This window comes from Caloenas nicobarica, chromosome 6 (assembly GCF_036013445.1).
Source record: "Caloenas nicobarica isolate bCalNic1 chromosome 6, bCalNic1.hap1, whole genome shotgun sequence".
NCBI classification, from domain to species: domain Eukaryota; kingdom Metazoa; phylum Chordata; class Aves; order Columbiformes; family Columbidae; genus Caloenas; species Caloenas nicobarica.
In genome coordinates this window covers 39,749,460-39,771,550 of record NC_088250.1, presented here as the reverse complement: position 1 = coordinate 39,771,550, position 22,091 = coordinate 39,749,460, and the positions used below count along the sequence as shown (strand labels likewise).

At 38.6% G+C, this 22,091-nt stretch overlaps 1 protein-coding gene across 1 annotated transcript in view; it reads right to left on the bottom strand.

Annotated features, from left to right (window-relative positions):
* The window catches only part of ACVR2A (activin A receptor type 2A), a 64,507-nt gene that overhangs the window by 4,004 nt on the left and 38,412 nt on the right, over positions 1 to 22,091 (bottom strand). The window contains exons 3-10 of the mRNA XM_065637941.1: positions 21,943 to 22,052; positions 20,440 to 20,594; positions 7,626 to 7,769; positions 6,212 to 6,355; positions 4,702 to 4,847; positions 3,870 to 3,984; positions 2,550 to 2,688; positions 490 to 620 (exon numbers count right to left, since the gene is read on the bottom strand). Of these exons, the coding sequence (XP_065494013.1) occupies positions 490 to 620; positions 2,550 to 2,688; positions 3,870 to 3,984; positions 4,702 to 4,847; positions 6,212 to 6,355; positions 7,626 to 7,769; positions 20,440 to 20,594; positions 21,943 to 22,052 (1,084 nt within the window). The remainder of the gene's footprint in view (positions 1 to 489; positions 621 to 2,549; positions 2,689 to 3,869; positions 3,985 to 4,701; positions 4,848 to 6,211; positions 6,356 to 7,625; positions 7,770 to 20,439; positions 20,595 to 21,942; positions 22,053 to 22,091) is intronic.

Here is a 22,091-nt window from a genome sequence, read left to right as displayed (position 1 = left end):
GTGACACACGCTCGTTTTTCTTGCAGACAGACAGTGTCACCCATTGTTCCTAACAACCCATTTTCTGAAAATCCAGCGCTAGGAGTAAGCAGCAGCGTTACCACGAGGCCCCGCCGCGCACCATGTCGGGAAACGGGGCTGTTCCTAACCCAGCCCAGAACCTTCTCACCTGACACCACCTACGCAATGCTGTTACATTCAGTTTGTAGCATTGCTGTAGTAAATCAAGACTTATTTCTTATTTTTAACATGTGCATTCAAAAGTAACTCTCAAGAATCTCTTTGCCAAAAAAGTGAGATAAATCACTTTCAAATCACTCGAGAGAATATTTTAAGAACATATACAGTTACAGTCCATTTAATTCTTACTAGAATTATTAAACTTCGGTTCTCCCTAAAGACAGTATTACAAACACAGCACAGGACTAACGAAATTTGAAATTCAAATCACGGCAGAACTTGGAAGCACTTGGTTGCATAACTACTTACAGAATGTTTTTGCCAACACTCTCTTAAAACAGGTCTCTTCTTTTTATGAACGACGACTTCCTGCATGTCTTCGAGGGAGGGATGCTGCCCAATTTCTTCTTCAAATGGCAACATGTACTCATCGACTGGGCCTATGGATGAGAAAAATAAGTTAAAACTCACATTTTTCTTAGGTTTTTAGGGACATGGTTTAGAGGTGGAGTTGATAGTGCTGGGTTAATGCTTGGACTTGATCTTAAAACTCTTCTCCAACTAAAATGATTCAATGATTCTATGATTTTGCTTTAAAAAAAGGGGGAGAAAAGCCAGTGGTTATCTTAGAAATGCAGATCTCCACAGCGCCGGGATTTGGGTAGGCTGATTGCCATCACTGACAGCTCCTTTACCTTCCGGGAATATAACCACACCTGCCAGAGAGACCTACAACACGCTTCTATCAGCTGTGGGTACAATTAATTAATTAGCAGTTCTGACATCCATATGAGCTGAACTGATGTCACATTACTGACAACAAAGAGAGGGCAGGGAGGCACCGAACTGCAACTAAACCAGAAACATAGACTTTTCCATCTCTCCTTGCGGACAACTGACATCCCAAGGTGGCTCCCCACGATTCGGAAAGGGACAAGGTGGGATCCTGCACATGCTCATGAGCAGCTAGAGAATTATTAACCACATCCATGCTCTTTGTAACAAGATGTATGTTGAGCTTTTAGCTCAACATAGTTGGCTTTTAGCCTTGTATTCCTGTTACTCCAGTGGGAACAGATCTCTGACGCTATTAAGTGTCTATGGAGGTTTTCCACCCGCAGCACATTGCACAGATGCCGAGGTGAACAGTGGAGATATCAGTTCACGGAATCACAGAATGTCAGGGATTGGAAGGGACCTCAAAAGCTCATCCAGCCCAATCCCGCACCGGAGCAGGAACACACAGGTGAGGTTACACAGGAAGGTGTCCAGGCGGGTTGGAATGTCTGCAGAGAAGGAGACTCCACAACCTCCCTGGGCAGCCTGGGCCAGGCTCTGGCACCCTCACCATGAAGAAGTTTCTTCTCATATTTAAGTGGAACCTCCTGTGTTCCAGTTCGCACCCATTGCCCCTTGTTCTATCACTGGTTGTCACCGAGAAGAGCCTGGCTCCATCCTCCTGACACTCACCCTTTCCACATTGATAAACATTAATGAGGTCACCCCTCAGCCTCCTCTTCTCTGAGCTCCAGAGCCCCAGCTCCTCAGCCTTTCCTCACATGGGAGATGCTCCACTCCCTTCAGCATCTTTGTCGCTGGACTCTCTCCAGCAGTTCCCTGTCCTTCTGGAGCTGAGGGGCCCAGAACTGAACACAATATTCCAGATGAGGTCTCACCAGGGCAGAGTAGAGGGGCAGGAGAACCTCTCTGACCTACTGACCACCCCCTTCTAACCCCGCCCAGGTCCCATTGCCCTTCCTGGCCACAAGGGCCCAGTGCCAGCTCATGGTCACCCTGCTGTTCCCAGGACCCCCAGGTCCCTTTCCCCTACACTGCTCTCCAACAGGTCGTTCCCTAACTTATATTGGAACCTGCGGTTGTTCCTGCTCAGATGCAAGACCCTACACTTGCCCTTGTTCTATTTCATTAAATTTTTCCCCGCCCAATTCCTCCGCAGGTGCTGGTGGGATGTCTCTGTTACCAAGGTTAACCTAATCCGAGCTTCTGCTTATGAAAGGAAGCAATAATTTAAGATAAATTGATTGTTGCTAAGACTGTCAGGCTGAATTCACAATAAAACAAGCGTATTATGTTACGAGTTGCACAGTAATTCTCTCTCTTCCTTATCGTGACCAGAGAAGAAATGCAACAGCTGCCCACATATTGGGAAACTTTTACCTGGGATGCTAAATACTGAAGAGACTGAATTATAAAGTGACTACGTGATGTTGGTGTTTCACTCGCATCCTCACTAGACTACTCCCTTATTAGATTTTGTTACATACATATAATCTACCTTCCAATTTCCTGCTTTGAGTACACCTCACAAACGCCATTAGCTATTTCCACAGCTCCAATCTGCCGCTTACCATCCGAGGCGGTGCAGCGCGACGCCAGCTCCCAGAGCACTAGGCCCATGGCGTACATGTCGATCCGCAGAAACGCATCCCTCTGGAAGTTGATAGCACCTTCGAGTACCTCCGGAGCCATGTACCTTCGGGTACCCACCTTGGGAGAGAGGAAAGCGCACACATTTGTACACTGAGAATCAACACGACCACGGTTACCGCTCCACCTGGTGCTGATTATAATATATATATAAAATAAATACTGTAGACCAGTAGTATTTTTTGTCAAAGATTAGAAATAGCCATGGTTATCCTTGCTCGGGACTAAATCTTGGAAGTATCTTGTATTCTTACATTCAATAGCAGGTAAGAAGAACTAGAAACAATCAAAGACTGGGCCCTATAAAGGATATTCATGAAGCAGGAAAACCTGGATATATTTTAAAATAACACACCTGTGTAACAATTCAACATATTTGTCATGGCCATTCCTTATTTTCTTCTAGATCACAGGAAGGCCACTGTTTGTTTTGGGTTTGTTTTTGTTTGTTTTGATGTCACAAGTATTATTATAGTTCCACAAAATGATGTGAAACTTGCTTATTTTTTTTCCCCACGACAGAAGTTGCAATAAAATACCAAACCCAAACTGGCTACTGAAGTGCAATTCACACTGAGAAAGCTGTATGAAATCACTTACGCTTTTTGACCACCGTCGGTGATGAAATTCTGTCATCTGAATAAATCAGAACTCACATGATGTCTGAACAAGATCTACTCCACTATTTAAACCTTCACAGTAATCGCCATGCTTCTCCTAAGCAGTGTTACTGAGCTTATTTTTGTCGCTCAACCATAAGCTGTGAAGTTCTGCCTAAAATTAAATATATTTACTTTTCCAGAAAGCAGGATGCTCTAATCTCAAGGTTGTTATTTTTATAATAGAACTTCACGGATGACCAGTGCTCGCTTAACGCTGTTGTCATTTCAGAAAAGTGACTGTTCCCAGGTCAGAAAGTCAGAAACTGGTGCCAGTATAATTTCTCACTTTCTGAACACCATCTCAGAACAATTAATAAAATATGGCAAGACGACTCTTTCTTGTCCAAAGAGAGCAGCCATGTAATGAGATGGAGGGGAAGGCTGTGATCTGTAATCATCTAAAGAATTGTTTAATTTTTAGCCTGTGAGCAGAAAGCACAGATTGTCATCTTCCCTAAAGGTCACCAAAAGCAGGGTTGATGCCACAGTATCCTGCGCATGAAGAGTGCCTAAACCACCCGTTTCCGTTCACATGCCATTAACAGTTGTATCATTTAATGTAAATAAACCGGTGTTTACCTGTCCATGTGTATCCCCTGCAGACTTTCCAGCCTCAAACTTCAAAGCTAGCCCAAAATCGGCAATACAAGCTGTAAGATTATTTTTCAGCAGCACATTCTTGCTTTTGATGTCCCTTTCAAGATAAGGAAGAAAATTAGACATCTAGAACCTGAATTACTACATGAAGTTATATGGAAAAAGTAATATAACAACACAAAGAACATTGTAATATGAAAGGCAAGGAAATTCTAAAGAAGCAGTCCATTTAAACAACAAAAGAAGAATAATAAAACCTAGGAGTACACTTGCGCACCTTTATTCATATGTAAGTATGAGACCACAATTAGAAATACCATTTTCTGCTTAGGTTTAAAATATATCCAGATTTATAAGCATGTATGACACACAAATAGAATAAAAAAAAAATGTAGTCATTGCATACTTTAATTACAACTACATTTCGTTTGTTTAAATAATAGGAAACAAAACACTTTGGAAAATAGGCAGCAATAGGCGCAAGTAGATGTTTGTGTAATACTGAATGCCTTCAGACAGACAGTTACATACATAAGTGTTCAAGTTGTTTCAAACAGCTATAATGCCAATTATTTCATCTGCTGCGGATAATTAACTGCATAAAAAAAAGAATTTATGACATTAACCGCAAACACCACAACCAGTTCTATAAACTGATTTTTGCAATGGCCAAGCAGATTTTTCTAATCTCTTGCTCATTCTGGAAGGAAGATATCACAGAGTAATTATTTGAATACTTCCTCTATATCCACGTTTCATATCCTCAAGCTCAAAGTTAAATATTAACCATGAAAATATTTTCCATGTCCTATACCTATGCGAGATGGCAGGTTTATGTCCGTCCTTGAGCCCCGGAATATCCTCGTGAAGATAAGCCAAGCCTCTCGCCATGGTCTGAGCGATGTGACACAGCTCATTCCAAGAAACCACGTTAGCCTTGAGAAAGTCTGTTAACGAACCCTGCACAGCAAAAGAAGAAAAAAAGCCAATTACAAGATCAATTTCATTCTCATCTGGTTATAAAGAAACCTTCCAGATGGGCTCCGTCATTACAGAACACGATATGCCTGTCTGCCTCCCTCTGCTTTCTGATAGGCCTCCTAATTATAAATGTACACACACGATCAAACTGCTGATTTGAACAACAGAAAAATAACCTTTGCACAATCCTTGGTCAACGGATAGAAACAAGATGCATCTCGGCATCACCTCGACATGCAAACTGCGCGGTGAACTCGAGGTAAGCGGCGCGCTTGCCAATAAACTGCGCTTAACTGTCGGCCTCACAAACGGGAGCCGGACTTAAGGTATTGAAGTTATTTCTAAAGACAACGCTGCTTTTATGAGGATTTATCATCTTCCAGGCACAGGGAATTACAGGTTAGATTCACCTTCAAGAATCCTGCTGAATTGTGTCACCCGTTCTCCAAGACCTTTAATTGATAATCTACATCTTTTCTTACAGACCAGCAATAGTATTAATAAACTCCAGTTTCGCAATGACTGAAATACAGACTCTGAATAAATATGAGAGGTAAATACGAAGAGATAAAGTAAAAATCTAGTCTACATAAAGCACTTTTCACATTCGCTTTTGTAGCCCACTCCGCACACACGTTTTCACGGATTCTCACATTACCCAGTTTGTGAGATGCCACATGTGACTATGAAAAGCCAACACAAGAGGGAAAAATGAACAAAGCGCCGGCAAAATGTAGAGGGTAGACTTTAAATTTTTTTTTTAAAAAAATGTATTTTCCATCAGAGTCATCTCAGATGCCATCTTTCCAACATTAACAAGATTTTAAAAACTCTTACACAAAATAAAAACCAGGAAAAAAGGCAATAACCTTTCAGAAAGGCAAATTAGTTTGATATTATCTACTTGATTGTGAAGATCTGTTAAAAACTTTAAATGTTTCTTACTGTGGTTATCACAAGACAATTGACACATTACTTTATTCTTCTAGACACAAATCATCGAACACAAGTAAAACAGAAACAAAACACCACAACCTTCGCAAGATGGGAGTTTACTTAATTTAGGCAAGTTTAGATGGGGGATATTAAAAATTACACATTCTAAAAAACAAAAAAGTAGAATGCATTTTCGTTTGTTTTCTGAAACAACTTCTCTACTAAGTAAAGACTGATGACAGCTTTCTCAGCTGGATGAAAATAAATCTAAATAAATTCATATCCAATGAAACAGAAAAGCTAAGAATAAGCAAAAATGATTTTTAAATTTGTTTCTTAACTGTCTGAAGTTCATGTTTGTGACTGATATCTAAGGCTGTTCCCCCTCCACTGAAAGCCAAGCGTACCTTTTCATGAAATGCTGTGATTAACCAGAGATCGACATCGATGCTGGTGCCTCGCTTCTCTGCCCCGATGAACTGCAAAATATTGTCATGCTTCATTCCAGGTAAACTGTAGATTTCATATTCGTTCTGCCACGACTGCTTGTCCTTTAAACAAACGAACACAAACCACGTTAATACCATAATAGTGAGAATAAGAGGTACTTTCCCTGACACAAGTTTCTTCCTAGAATTTACTTTGCATTTGTAAGTGACCTGTCGATACGACTAAACCTTTTTTTTCTTGGCATGACAGTATTTACTACCTAAAGGAAAGAAAGCACAGTGTATGCTATTAACATTATGAGGCTGCCTATTTAAAAATTACAAGTGTTTAGACTAATAACAATATTTGTGCTACAAACTAGACCTAACATACACTGAAAAAGGGAAAAAAACCCTGTCTTTCTTCACATATCTTAAATATTCACATGTAGTGGAAAATAGTCTGAAAATTGTTGTAAACAATCATCAACTATTGAAAAGATCCTCAACTATCACAGATATGAACCACAGAAACACAGAAAGCTGGAGATTAGGATTGGGGTCTATATAAAACAAATCATTACAACTGCTTTAAGAACATGGTGCCATTTTAATTTTTTAATTAATCTACAAGAACCCCATTAAGAATTATAAATAGGTTTTCCTTCATTAAAATAATGGACAAAGTCTCAGATTTAATTTATGTTGTGTTGATGGCTGAAACCAGCATTAAATAAATGCCATTTCTCCTAGAAGAATAAGAACCTGCAGATGTATTTATTCGGCAAGCCAACACCTGGTTAATCATCAGAAAACACAAGCACTTTTCTTTACCTCAAGTACCAGTGGGTGTTTTTCATTAATGTAAAATCTATCCTAATATCATTGTGTTTGATCGCTTTGTATTTTTTAACTAGACTGGATCTTAAAATTACGAGCACAATATATTCTAAAACATGGCTTTCAGAGGGTACTTGCTGGGGACTGCATATCATTTCGCTTTATTGAGGCATATTTAATTGGAACAGTCACATTATAGGTTTGAATGTCAGGACATTCTTTCTAAGTACAATTTAATTCGAAAAATATTAACAAATTATTCTCAACTGATGAAGAGATGTGAGACAGTTGCTTTAAACTATTCATGCTAAATACTTATTTTTATGACTAGAAACGGATATAAATTTCACACAGTTTGTTTCAATAGTATGTTTGCTGCATTAAAATACTTCAGTTCAATAAAACTCTACCTGCATGTTTTTCCGCTCAAGACACTTCCATCTAGATTTCCAGTATCTATTGAAAATTCTCTAAAATAAAAGCCTCTTATTGCGTCTAGAAAAGCTGGTTTAGCATGACGATATTACCAGCGACACCAAGAACCTCTGCTTACCTGAATAGGGAATATTTTGACCGCAACATACTCATTCAGTAGCTGAGCTTTCCATACGCAGCCAAATCTTCCCCTGGCCTTGATCTCCAGTAACTGCAGCGGCTTCAAACCCATCAGCGGTGAGGGGGGTGGTGGTCCAGGATCCTGAAATCAGGTTAAAACCATTAGTTACTTTTGCTATTATATGACGAAAGCACTAGAAATAAAGGCTTGTGAACTGGAAGAGACTTGTATTATGTACCCAACTCCCCTTGCAACAAATTCCCCCAAACCAACCAGAATCCAAACACCAACCCTTCTCCACAGGGAAGGAAAACGAGACTGTAAAACATGCTCGGAATTGATGTGCAAGCAACAGCAAAACGGTTACAGTATAAATCTGTCTAACCAGGTGTACAAGCACAGCAGAAATTAAGGAATAAAGACAATCAAGCTTTACTTGTTACTTTTTCTTTTTAAGAGATAGAATTAAATTGAATGCCTTTGATACATTTAAGGGTTTTACTGTTGATGACTGACATCCATGTGACATGTTTAACCCCTGGTGACACAAAGTCCATCTTCCCTTGACTGCATCCCACAACACAGGGGCCACCCATGCCACTACAAGGTCTTCCAGTATGTAACTCACATTTTTTTCCTTCAGAAACCACTGAACCACACGCCCGGTGCAGATGTTTGGCGGGGGAAACCAGCCACCACCATCTCCGACACATCAGCTACCGGGTCCCTCGACCGCTCCCGACTCGTGCTAACGGAGGTTGGTAACGCGCTACGGAAACCTGAGCGCTTGGCTACACCCCAGAAACTGAACGGGAATTCAATGTAAGAGATTATCTTGTCATATCTTACAGCGTTTACGCTTCGCTGAGGGTCTGGCCCAACAATTCCTTTTCAAATACGACTGCACAAAGTGGAAAATACAATTGCAATTGAGGTAGAGCTTCTATACAGCTCTCCGTGTGACCACTGATCTTACTACAGATTTCAACTATTTCTCCTGCTAGCAAAGAAAATGTGACAGCTTACTGAATATCCTGTATTTTGTATTTTATACATCTCTTACACATTCTTTATCATACATGTCATCTGAATATAACAAGTAGGTCTTCAACTTCATTGCCAAAGATGTGCATCTTTCTGGGCCATCCTTTTCTCTCCAATCTACCGCGTTAGATTTACCTTGTACCTATATAAGCATCTTTCCTACAAATGCATCAGAGCCATTTACATTTACATCACAGAACATTACCCTACGCGCAGAACCAGAGAAACATCATCTCGTCTGTCTGACTCCTGTTTTCTGCAGGAAAACAAGTCCAGTTCTGGTGTGTAGCGCTCACTGAGCAGAATCAGCAATACTGTCACCACCTGCCTCCCACACCCCCCAAAATTAGTAGAAACCACGGCTCATTCCTCAGGCCAAATTTGTGCAGAGAAGTGCAAACGCCAGGAGGGCTACGTCCAGAGACGGGAAGAGGGTGACCGGCTGCTTTTAGGGGCAGTGGTGGTCTGTGGAGACCACACATTGGGCCACAAGTCTCAATACTGCAGACGAAAGAAAAAAACCATACAAATTGAAAGCCAGGTATCGCTTTTAAATTACATCGACACTGCAGAATACAACACAAACCCCCCTGAAGTCTACTGTTCAAAACCATCTCCAAAACGTACACTAGGCCTCTATATTTTTCCCCTTGTGACAGCTGTTTTAACGAGTAAGAATAAAAAACACTGGAGTAGTTGCTTCTCCAAAATGAGAGCACTTAATAGTTAAGTATTTGAGCACTTCCGTGGGCAACGTAAAAGTCATGTGTGTGCTAAAGATGTTTTCTGAACAACTCGGGGTTTAAGTATACTTTACTACTGTGTGAATGGAGACAAGCGCTTCTGTAGCCAATACAAGTTCTGAGTACTTTCAGCGCAGGAATAAATAACTATTATCTTTTTTCTTACTAAGCAACAAATACATCCTTCAAAAACAACGAGCTTCATAGAGAGACAGATTTATAGCAATTTAAAGAAACTGTAATCTAATCCCACAAATCAACTGTAAAGAAAATGTAATGCTTGAAATTCAGATCAGACACACGCTACAATATTATCTTCGAAAAAAAGTCTGAAATCCTTTCGCAAATACGACAGCTTAAAGTTGTGACATCAAAATTGCTGGGTTTAAACCAGACAAACAACAATACAGAAAATGAGGTTTAAGAGTTAAGGTTTCCCTCCCGTGCTGCCTTTCATTCAATGCCAAAGCCCTCTATGAATATTTGGGGCATCAGGGAAATAATTGTCCTCAATCTGTAACAGTTACGGTTACAAGTGAAACTAGAAAAAAGACCCCAAATTTACTCCCAAAAGCCTACTATAATTTGTAACAAGCCCCTGCTATTTTTAAGAATCCCGAGTGCTGTGCAGCATCTGGGCATTTAACATCAGGCAATCAGACAACTTTTTAAAGCTTTGAACCTCGTGACTTGTCTAAATTAAAAGAACAATATGTGGGGAGTTACCCCAAATCTCACTTTGCTTTAGTGCCTGGAACAACTCCCTTTCCTTTTCATACTCTTTACCAAAAAAATCTGGTGGTATTCTGAAGCACACTACGTGAATTTTTAGCTCGACCATCAAACAAGTGATCACTACTTCTCAAAGATTTGATGAAAAAGTAACTCCTCAGTAAGAAGTGGCCAGTGAAAAGTGGGGCTTCTTACTTTCACATGAGACCACGATAGTTTTCATACACCCAAATTTTGTATTTCCTAGAAAATCCTGGCATTTCAAAACATTTTGCCACTGCCTCATGGACCAATCTCCTGTGGTTCCCTTCACATTTCCCTTTCGTGTTGAAACATTTCTGTGAAGTCAAAACTTCCACACCCACACGCACAAATCAAAACAAGTCCGGATTTAAAATGCAAAGTATAATTGCCTTCTGTTAACGTCCCTAAAAAGAATAGCTTTCCTTTTGTTTGTTTGTTTTCCTAAACAATTTTGTTAAAATTAACAGACATTTACTCCAAAACTATAGGCACTCTTTTTATACAGAAACATTCCTTGATGATATTTTCAATTTGCTCTACTTCTAAGCAAAAACGTCTAACCTGTCACAGGCATAATTACTTTTGTAAGGCTTTTTAAAATCATCTCTGTGGCGCCAAAGATGATGACATCATGTAAAGATGTAATGTAGATATATTAGTCTAAGAGCTTGCCACAGCTGTCAAAAAATAAATAATTTCCTGTTCCTGAGCTTTCCCCTTCCCTTCCCTTGGACTGACTCTGGTTCTTGTTTGACCACACAGTAAATCGAGGCAATATGCTCAAAATTACGGATATCTAGTTATGTTGCATGCTGTAAGGTCTTCAGGTCTCAAACAGGGCTTTTTTGGTTCTAGTTTTTATAGCTGGGGTTCCAGTCAGGTAGCGCATTCGAGTCAAACCAGGACAAGAATAGGGGGAAAAATAATGATTAAAGAATGGTCTCTTCCAGAAATAGGTTTCTCTAAGTGTCCCCAAGAATGGTTCTCATCAGAGAGAAGCTTAAACAAACGTGAAACTATAAATCCAGTACAAATATGACCAACTGAAGAGATGGTTTAAAGAGCAGCCCCAAGAGCCATCAGCTCCTGAGCTGCTCTCCAGTCGTGTCTCTCGTATGGCAACAGGATCGGGTCATTCACCATGTACAGCCAAGGGGGAAAACAGGACCAATTACAGACACATTTCTTTCCTGACTCCAAAACACAAACAAGTTCTCAAACTTCCAGAGCACATGCAAGTTTTCCTTGTTAAACGGTGCGATATTTCCCCTTGGCTAGATTTATTCTACAGCTTATATCGTGAATACGGTTGACAAGTTCTCAATTAGTCTGACGAGTATTTTGGTTGTTTCCTCCCTTTCCAGCATGGGACTAGTCTACTTTCAACCAGAAAACCTGCAAAGTTAAGATCCAAATACAGTAAAAGGAGTCAGAACCCTTAAATTTTGTCATTATTCTAAATTTGACTCTGATTTTTATCAAAATGTGTTTATTTTAAATGGTGACAACTTTTCTCTTTTTGACCCCACAAAATCTTCTATTTTATCATGCACTGCAAACATATTCCCCAAAATAATATAAACCAAGTAGTTACTTGTAGGCAGGATACTTCAGCTTCTTCCCTAACTGAAATTATGGCATTTGAAGCAAAACTGTAGTACAAATAAAAGGAACTCTGATCTGTCGTTATAGATGCAAGATATTCAGGACAATATTTAAATAGCGCCATTCTATTATCTTCTAAATTACATTTACAAGAGATTTCAGCTGTAGAGATAATGCAAACTGAGCATTCGTATTACGACTCAAACCCTGACTTTTTCAACGTTCAATTTAAAAGCTGGGCAACAATGACCAAGTTTCTCAATTAAAAGTTTTCAGTTACTTGTAATTTCACATGAACTATCAGTAATTTAATACAAGTAAAAATAACTTCTGGCCAGTAAAAAAGTCGAAGTAGAGACATAACAGTGAAAGAACATATTTTCCCTCAGGTATTTTATTTCTCCGAGCTCCTGAATCACACAAACCCCATCACATTGCTCAGAACCGGAGCCCTTCCCACCGCTCACATGAGCTTGTCTGGAGATGAAGAACCACAAGCTGACCACACCTGGCACACCTTATCATCAATCCCTGCAGATATTTAACCGGATAGCCTGAGAAATTAGAGGAAGTTTTAAGAAAACTACAAACAGCAGACTAAATCTGTATTTTTAAGCCAGGCATGCTTACAAATTTCTTGTTGAAAGTAGTGACAAAATTCATACCAAAACAACTTCTTACATGTCCACAGAAAGTTCCATAACCATGAACAAACATCAATGCATCTTACCTCAATCATTATATGAAAGGCGTGCTTGTAGAGAGGGGAAAAAACACAGGCAAAAGAAATTACTATTTATACCAAGAATGGGATGAAAAAACAGCTCATAAGAGACAAAATAAATTGCTTGTGAATTAACAACAAAAATACTTATGAGGATAGCAATACTTTCTTATACTAATAACAGATCATTTAAAATAAAGAAGTCCATCATTGATATTTTAGCAAAGAAAAATGGGCAAAAATAAAGATTATTATACTGACCATTAGCTGAATTCATCTTATTAAATTGCTTAATAGCTTAATTGATCTTGTTAAAACCAGAATTGTCCATTATAGGTATATTAACAGTCACATTGCTACAAAACAGTATGTAAACACATGCAGGGCATTAAACATCCAAACACAAGTTATGCGAATTTATTTCTTGTTATGCTGACAAGTGCACAGTAGAGGGCAGCGCCGGATTTCTTAAAACACCGCAATCGGTACTAGCTGGGGGAAACCAACACTTTTTAACAGCTACATTGTAACTAAACCTTATAAACAAATAGGTCATTATATATTAGGTCTATATTACTAAACTTAACCAATAAATCTGGTGTGCTAGAGGTGTAACTGGAACAAGTGAGCCTGAAAGCACTACAGCCTGTATATATGAAGGGAGATGACAATATTAAAGATTCTTTCAAACACGTCACGTGAGTTTACGGGCTGTGCAATGAAATCCATTCTAAACACCCAAGTCCCACAGAACCGTTACTGAAACTTGAAGCACATTTTAATGACACGAGCTTGTTTGTGCTACTTCTATCTCTTTTTTATTGAAGAACCACATTGCCACCCAAGCACAGAAGCTCCGAGACACCTTCCTTCCTTCTCCTGTAATTTTCCCTCAGCTATTTTCTTTCTCTTTTATAATATAATCAGATACATGTTGCAAGAGCATGAAATCCAAGCACTTGGAGTATCCAGCTGCCACGTAACAGCCATCACCCTTTTCTTCACCCTTTGTCTTTAACATTCTCAGGATGCTACAGAGCGCCGGGGCCAACAAGAGGCTTTTCTCTGCGCTTGAGAACTGTCTAGCACGCACTTAGCATTATCTGAATAATTAATAATAGAAGGGCTGCAGTATTTCTTCAAGGCTAGATTAGCTGGGACTCTGATTTATAAATACCGTAGTAGAATTTGCTGTCAGTGACAGAGCGCTAAAGAACGCTGGAGCCCAACAGGATCGCTCCTGCTCCTCCTCTTGCCGTCGCTCCAAACCATTAACCGGGTTTAACCCTTAAACCAAACCCTTAAAACAGGTTTTCAGAGCAGCTGATCATCTTCACCTTCAAATCTCTTTTGGCTGCTGGTTCCTGTAGAATGGCAGCTGTTCCACGTATACTTAGAAAAACTACAAATCGGATTTTGCAGCATAAACTCCACAAACAACGAGCACGGTGAATGAAAGAAGCTCCTCCTCCCAGCACCCCAAAACAAAAGCATTACTCAATCTGATAGGGAATGGCTACTGAACGGAGTAAAAGAAATTATCTCTGTACTCATATTTCTACTAACTCAAGTAGTCACAGGACAATAACAATTAAAAAAATTAAAAGGCATTGCTTAATCAAACATCTTTCCAGTGGCTGTAAACAATTTATTAGTCATTTTTTCAGGCCTATTTGCTATTAAAATTCTTCAGTTCCTGAGCATTATGTAAATTTCTCAGAAATTTGGAAAAAGATCATGAATCCAACCTTTTTGCTCTTACCATAATGAGAAACTGCAAACATGAAACTCTGAGAAAGAAGAGTCCTCTCCCCTGCCTCACCCTGCTCTCCTAAGGGGATCAGCTTCCCTCAACGCTAATAAATTACACAGGCGTGAACATTTTAAAAGGGATTTATGCACATCATAGACCTTCTGATTTTAAAATCATTGTCCTTCCCTTCAGACTCCCAGAGCACCACCTCAGACTTTTCATTAGAAATGCAAAAGTCCCCTGTTTAAGCAGTATCAGGCAATTACAGAAATGGAAATATGTGCTTTCTTATTTTCAGGAATTAATACAACTCAGAAATAAAAATTTGGAGCTATGAACTCCCCCTCCCCCCAAAAATAGCTATCATCTACACAAATGTATATATACACACTAACTTCCTACCCATACTGCCTGAAAACTACTTCTACAGGTTTTAACAGAGATTCGGGAAATGATTGTGATATTTGTAACCAATCAGACCAAAAAACCCAAGCAATGTGGTCTTTTCCCAAATCTGGGCTATCCACAACCATATTCTGAATCTCAAACATGTCACAAAATCTTTATAAACGTGGTGTTCAAAACAAACTCAAATTATTTGATTACAAGTTTATTGCACTGATTCCTGCATTTGTTCCTAACTAGTACCCTAAAGACGACATCTGCGCATAAAGCACTAAGACTATAATCTATATGTGGTCTTGATAACGTGGATTATATTGACTATTACTGTTTACGATGAATGGAAGAAAGAGAGAAATTCAAGATAAATAAATATATAGCTGCAAAAGCCTTCAGTGTCTTGTCAGCTGTTAAATGCATATATGGCAAGTCAGCATTTCTGAGAAGACAACACAAAGTGCTGCTGATATCCAGCCTTAACAGATGGATCCACATCATCTTGCACCAGCCTCTCAAACCCACTCCTAAAACTAAACCAATGTTTTAATAAGCCAGGAATAAGGTACAGTATTGCAAGTATGCAGCTTATAAGACAATGTCCTATTTGAATCAATGCAAAAGCACAAAGCAACTTGAAGTTCACTACAGAAATCCATTTGAAACCTTTAAAAATTTTTAATTGTACTTTAACTATAAAGTTGCCTTTAGGCTGCCATTCAGGATAAGACACCGTAAGTCTGGATTTGTATTTTCTCTCCTCTTGAAGATTTAAAAAAAACACAGCTCATTTATGGCTTATTTAAATGGAGATAGCTCATTCTGAAAGCAAACTGAGAATTCCAGAAAGTACTTAAAAAACTATCAAGATTTAGAACCAAAGTTTTGGACGTCTGGTTGTATACTGAGCACTGAAAAAGGATGCAGCACTTTATGTACTTGTTTTCAATTACTTGTCATACAAATTCTTCCCTCTGTTAAAGATTTTAAGGAACAACTTGTATTGTAATAGCCCACAAATTCTAAACATTTAAAGACTCCTTATCTAGAATAGCTCTCCTACTGCATTCTCACAGCATCCCTATATTTGTGGGGTTTCTTCCCTTTAAACAACCATATCGCGGTTGAGCCTCACAGTACCACAAAGGACAGCACCAGATCTTCCTCCTGCGTCATTCCAGCTATTGATTGGAATCAATCATAGAAAAATTCTTCTTAGTCCTGAAGACATGGACTGCAGTATTAGAGAATGCAAAATCATGCACACATCGAGCGGTCCAAATCCTGAGATCCCCTAGCTGTTCCTTTTTAATACCAACATTGCCACTCATTAGATGTTCATCATTCATTAACCACTGATATGTACCCAACCTTAACTCCTTCCTAGCAAGCAACAAGCTCTAACTCAGTCTTTATCTATTTTTTTTAATCCTTCCTGTTCCTGAGCTCCAACTTCTCTCCGTTTATCAGTCTCTTGTCCTATTTCATAAAAGCACCTGGCATTTCCCCTGTATATTTTTCAAGTAGCTATTAATCTCCCTAGATTTGGAATAAGTCCTTGTAAAAACACTTCTCTCTTTCTGATTCTTCATTTTTCAATTGTTATGATGTTTCTATTAAAATGTCTGTAACGACAACAAGAATAAAATACGTGGCTGGAAGATGGAAAACGGAGAAAACCTGAACACTTGATTTCTTTTTTCTTCTTCAGCAGCCAACTGTAATTTTCCTAGTGTGGCAAAGAGATAAAGATTATCCCAGAAACTTTAAGTGCACCAGGCAGATTATTTAATGTGCTGAAATTTAATTTAGAGAATAAAAACAATAAATGAAACTCTTTTCTAAAGCCAACCATAAGAATTTTCCCATTACTAACTACGTTTCGAAATCAAACCATTCAAGTTACACCCATCCCCTCACTGAAATCCTCGGCACAGGTCTGGTGGCCCTGACCAGATGTCCGAGGTCAAAAACCGCAGCAAAAAGCAGTGTTAGTTTAGTTACACGTTCTTTTCTTACTGGTTTCCAACCCAGAATTTGGTTTTCCATGGCTACACATGCAATCAGACCTGCAGTCAGTAGCTCAGAATATGTCTGGCATTTGCCACTGCTACAGATTTTCCTCCAGCGTTATTCACTTCATGTTACGTGATACTGTTTTCAACTCTGATTTCTTACAGCTGAAAATGAAATAACAAAACCATGATATAGCTACAAAGATCTATTCAGATTTGGGCGCCTTCAGGAAAAGAGCCACTGAAGAAAGACTGTCACAGTTTTGCCATCCACCAAAATCACAGAGTATTTTGTGATGCTCAAAAAACTTTTGAGATCAGAGAGATACAATGATCAGTATCTGGTTCTATTTAATATATGTGCTTCGATTATTCTTAATTCTTGGTTCACACAGCACACGACTTTGATCAAAGACAAGGGATGGTCCCCATATATATAACGACCAGTGAGGATCACTCATATGTGATAAAAAAAAAAAAATAAAAACCAAAGCACATAAAAGATTATTGTGCTTCATACAGGGAATACTGGGTGAAAAGCTTAAAGGGACATACAGGATGTTAAAAGCAGAAGATGTAGTTGTTTCAACTACGTCACCCTCCTCTCTTCGAGAAGAACAAACTGGTAGTTCCTAGAAACAAACCAACACTCCAACAGGCAGCAGCAGCTTAAGTAGGATCATTCCAAATATTTAAATTTCTGGTAACAGCAAACCGGCCTAGATCAGGGCTTTCTTGTGCTTAGTGATTAAAAACATGAAGAGTCTTCGACCCAAGTAATTTCAAACGTTTTTGAAGAAAGCGCAAAAATAGGTTATGAAGAAAAGTGACATTATGTGAACGTCTGAAGCTTTTTTCCAACCCTCTCAACATATGACTCTTATTTTAAAAACACCACAAAACAAAAAAAGCAACTCTGTGATCCAGTGAGATATTCATAATTTGGGCACCCAACAAAAAGTACAAGAGGTTAATCTCTTTTTGCACAGTTCAGATGTCAAACGTGGGGGAGCCACAGTTCTTTGAACCGATAAAAAACACAAGTGTTACTTGTGTCAGTTCTGCCGTAAAACAGGTTATGGTCCTATCTATCAGATGGCAGGGTGCTAACACCACGGTTGTAATTAGCTCTGACTGACAACTCTGGCCCAAGCTCAAGAGATGTAAAAAATAAATGAGCATAAAATATCATCTCCTTGTCCTCCGCGTTCACATTCCTACCAGGAATATTAGTAGGAAGAAGAATGAAACGTGTAAGGAGCAAACAAAAACATCTACTGCTTTCCAGTCTTAAAACTGAACATACCACCTAATGCTACTACATGACACTTTATAATAACTATCTGTACATTCAAGGAGAATATGAAGTTAAGCGAATCCACGCGGCTGCAAACCGAGCTTGGGTGGTGCAGGAACTGCCTGATCCGTGCATGTACCATCAAACCATTTTACGCTCAAAAGAACATGAAGTGGTTTGCATCGGTTCAGATACTTGTCCTTTATATTTCACTACAGGTTCAAAAATTTCCTCTAGCTTTTTTTTTTTTAATATTCCAAATAGTTTCTTTCCCTTTTGTCCTCTGATTTTTTTTTTTTATTTACTTCTCCCGTCTTCTCATTCTTCCAAAACGTCCCATTCTTCAGTGTTTCCACATTTTTCTCTTTTGTTTATTCCTCATCTATCCTTTAATTTCTACTGGAAGAAAGATTAGTACCAGGGCGTACTGAAACTAAATGCTCCCTATGCCTTCCGGGAATAAAGCAAATAAAAGGAGATAACCTTTATCTTTATCTCACACAGAAATCCCTGTTTTCTAGTGAGTATCTGCTATACATCTGATCTATCCGTGCCACCATTTGCTACAGAAAGATTTAGAAAAGAATCCATTTGCCTACAAACTCTACTCATGCCCTAATTATTAAGTATAATATTAATATTTAATATTTTAATTGCATAAATATTTAAATGTTTGTTTCATGGTTATAAAATTACTAATACTTTTCCCTCTCTTCCTGCTTCCTCTGCCTCCTGTTCAAATCAGCTCTAATCAAGTTTAAAGTGGGAAATACTGCTCTGCTGCATATGGGAGAATATTTATACATTCTATTTCCATAATAATTTCATTTAGTTTTTCAGGCAGAAGTAGCTGTTCCTGACTTCCCACATCAAACCTTAATGCCTATGCACCACAAGATAAGAAAATGTTATTACACCATAACTAACTCAAGCACCAACATACACTTATCCCAGCAGATACAATCTGAGCATTAACAAAACAGGTTATTACCCTATTTATTAAAAACTTATGACGTGTCCACTCCTGTACCAACCACAAATCATGCAGGAAAAGAACTGCAACAAAAAGGAGGAAGACTATAAAAACTCGAGTTCTTGATCTCTCACATGTATTTAACATTTGCTTGGTTTTCTAGCACTTAAAGAAATTTAAAAAATAATGGATAAAGCCTAGAAAGGAAATTACATGCTGAAATCGTTCACACAATCAGCAGTTATGAATTTGATCTTACAGTAAAGACTACTAGGTTGATGTGAAGTCCCAAATCCATAAAAACTGAGATGGATGAAATAATTATGCTAACAGATTGCGTGAAGTTGGAGGATCTGCAATACTTTCCGCAAGGACAGCAAACATACTTTTTTCCTCTAAATTATGTTCTTTTCATTTGGCAAGAACATATGCCCACTGCCTCCCCCCAAATTTTTCTTATCTATTACTATGAAACTGAAACCAAAACAATTTTATTTATCAAAGGCAATCCTGCTTCCTGGAACAATCTTAAACAAAAATATCACAGACGCTGGCAGAACAGAGCAAATACAGGGAAATCCTTTTTCAATGCAATCCTACCAAACATAACAAGTGTTTTAATTTTACGTAATCACAAATAGCATCATGGTATCATCATTGTATGAGAAGTAATATATTCTGAATGGTTGCTGCACTGAGCTAGGAAGCTTAAGTTCAATTCCTACCAGACTTCACTAAAGGAAGAAGTATTCTATTATTAATTCTAATTACACCTCCAGAATCCAGCTGGAGCCTGACAACAGCAGGAACTGTGCACACGCAGCCAAAAAAGGTTTGTTTTCATGTAACATGGCTAGTTCACATTTCAAATTTTCAAATTTAGAGACCACAATCTCATAATATTTTTTAAGTCAAACACAAACACTTCTAAAACTGAAACATTTGAAGACAAAACACAAATAAATAAATAAGGAAGAAGATGACAAATCAAAGTGAGGCCACGCGCTGAGCTAAGCCCTGGAATGATGCTCCAACTGAAGATTTTCTTTACATTCCCTTTAAATGATCCCTGTAACCCAGTTCTGTGCTTTTTTAAGAATAGCTAAGCTTCTACTAGTTCCTATTTTCTATTCACTGTAAATTGCCATTATGAATCAGCAGGTCTCCTTCGTTTTTGTTTTAAGCTCCACTTTACATAAAGCACAAGAACCTGAGCGCAGCTGCACACAACTTACAGACAAAAAGTCCTGTTAACTACAGGGGGAGTACAAGCTTCCCACAGCAATACTGTGGCTTGGTCACCGCAAGTTTTATCTTTAGTTTAGTTAAAGGAGAAAAGGCTACTTAAGTAAAGCTTAATTTTCTGTTTTTGCAGCTAGCAAGCATTAGCATCTCTAAATCAGGAAAGTAACAGAAAACTTCAGCCGTGACACCCCTTTCTCTCCTCTTCAGAAAATGGTTTTACCATTCAAAAAACCAAAAATCATAAAGCAGTGACTTACTTGGGTTGGAACGAGTACCGGAGGATACGCCAGCTTGTGATGTCTGTACATCCAAAACGAAAAGAGCACGATCACTGCAATTCCCATTATAGGCACCAACGAATAAAGCAAGGTATTGAACAGAGGTGGCTTCGGTGTAACGGGATTGGAAGTTGCTGGAAAATAAAAAAAGGGCACAGCTTCTAAGAGACAAAAACCATCCAGTGCTTGAAATGTTTCAAATCCCTATTTTCTAAAAATCCTTGCAATCGGCACAATAGGCTAACAACACCTGGTTAAATAGTGTACTCCAATATCGACAGACACATATTTAAAAATGCAGCATTTTGGAAAGCGCAGAAATAACTCAGATCCCCAGATTTATCAGCACATCTTTTTTTCTGCTTCTGAGCTCTGCCTATCTACAGTGTGTAAGAGGTGTTCATATTTTTAAAAAATGGCAAGAATGCCATCACCTAATGAATGAAAAAAGAATCAATACAGAGGTTTAGCCTTTGGAACGCACACAATAGCATGTCGTTAATTAGTAAAACAGGTCAGAACTAATTAGCCAATGTGTCTATGCGGTGTTGATTTGCTGACAGCAGCAGTTCTCTGGCTGGAGACGCTTCCCCAGGACCCCCTGAAAGGCCCCGGAGCAGCCACAGACTCCTGGGGCAAAAGAGGTTTCATGAGAGTGCAAAAAATGTCAATTATTGCCTGAGCAGTATCACTGACAAAAATGACAAGAATATCTCTTGGGTCAACAAAGTCTATTTTCATCTCATAGAAAATGTTATTTCATTTCATAAACAACTTCCTCTGGCTATGTGGTACACAAGACATTTGCTGTTTTCAGTTCAGTTATTAACATTATTTAGTTTTCCAACAAAGATTAGATTCTTGACTGGAAGAAGAGATGCAAAAATAATCAAATCATCTTTTAGTTACTGTTTTTTAAAACAATTATTTGTTAAGTCTGGCTATCTGATTTTCTTTGTAACCTGGGAGGAAATTCTGTCTCCCTTTCTAAAGGTTACTGTGTCGATTTACAGAGAAACTCAAAGGTCCAATTAGTTTAAAGAAACAGTGAGAGCATCGTTTCAAGAAGAGCAGCATCCATAGGCTGGTACATTGATGTAAGGATGATATGGCTTTTAGCCCAGTGATTTATAGACACTTACAGACGCTTAACTATACAATTAAGGTAAGTTCTGTATCTTAAAACAGCCTGTTATTTCAGATTATCCTTCCTTCTCACCCTTGGAAAAGAGCTGAAGTACCTTTTATCAATTCCAATTACTTCTAGTATAGAGACCTTTCACGATTGAAGAAATGAACTGGCAATTTTCTGGGCTCTTTATGTGAACGCACACAGAGCTCTATCACCTGAGAATCAGAACCCTCTGGCAGGAAAAAGTGCCCACAACATTTTGAAAAGTCTTATCTCCTGAACATGCACAACATTCAATACTTCTGAACTCCGCTAAGCAGTTCTTTCGTAACTGTGACAGACTAACTTACGTTGCGTGACCTCCATTTCCGGAAAATAGAAAAAACGTTCATTACACATGTTGCCTTCACAACAACAGAAAAACACTTCAGGGCTGTCTTTCTTCTCTATGCAATCATTCCTATAAAAGATAAAAATACAATACTTAATTATCTTCAGT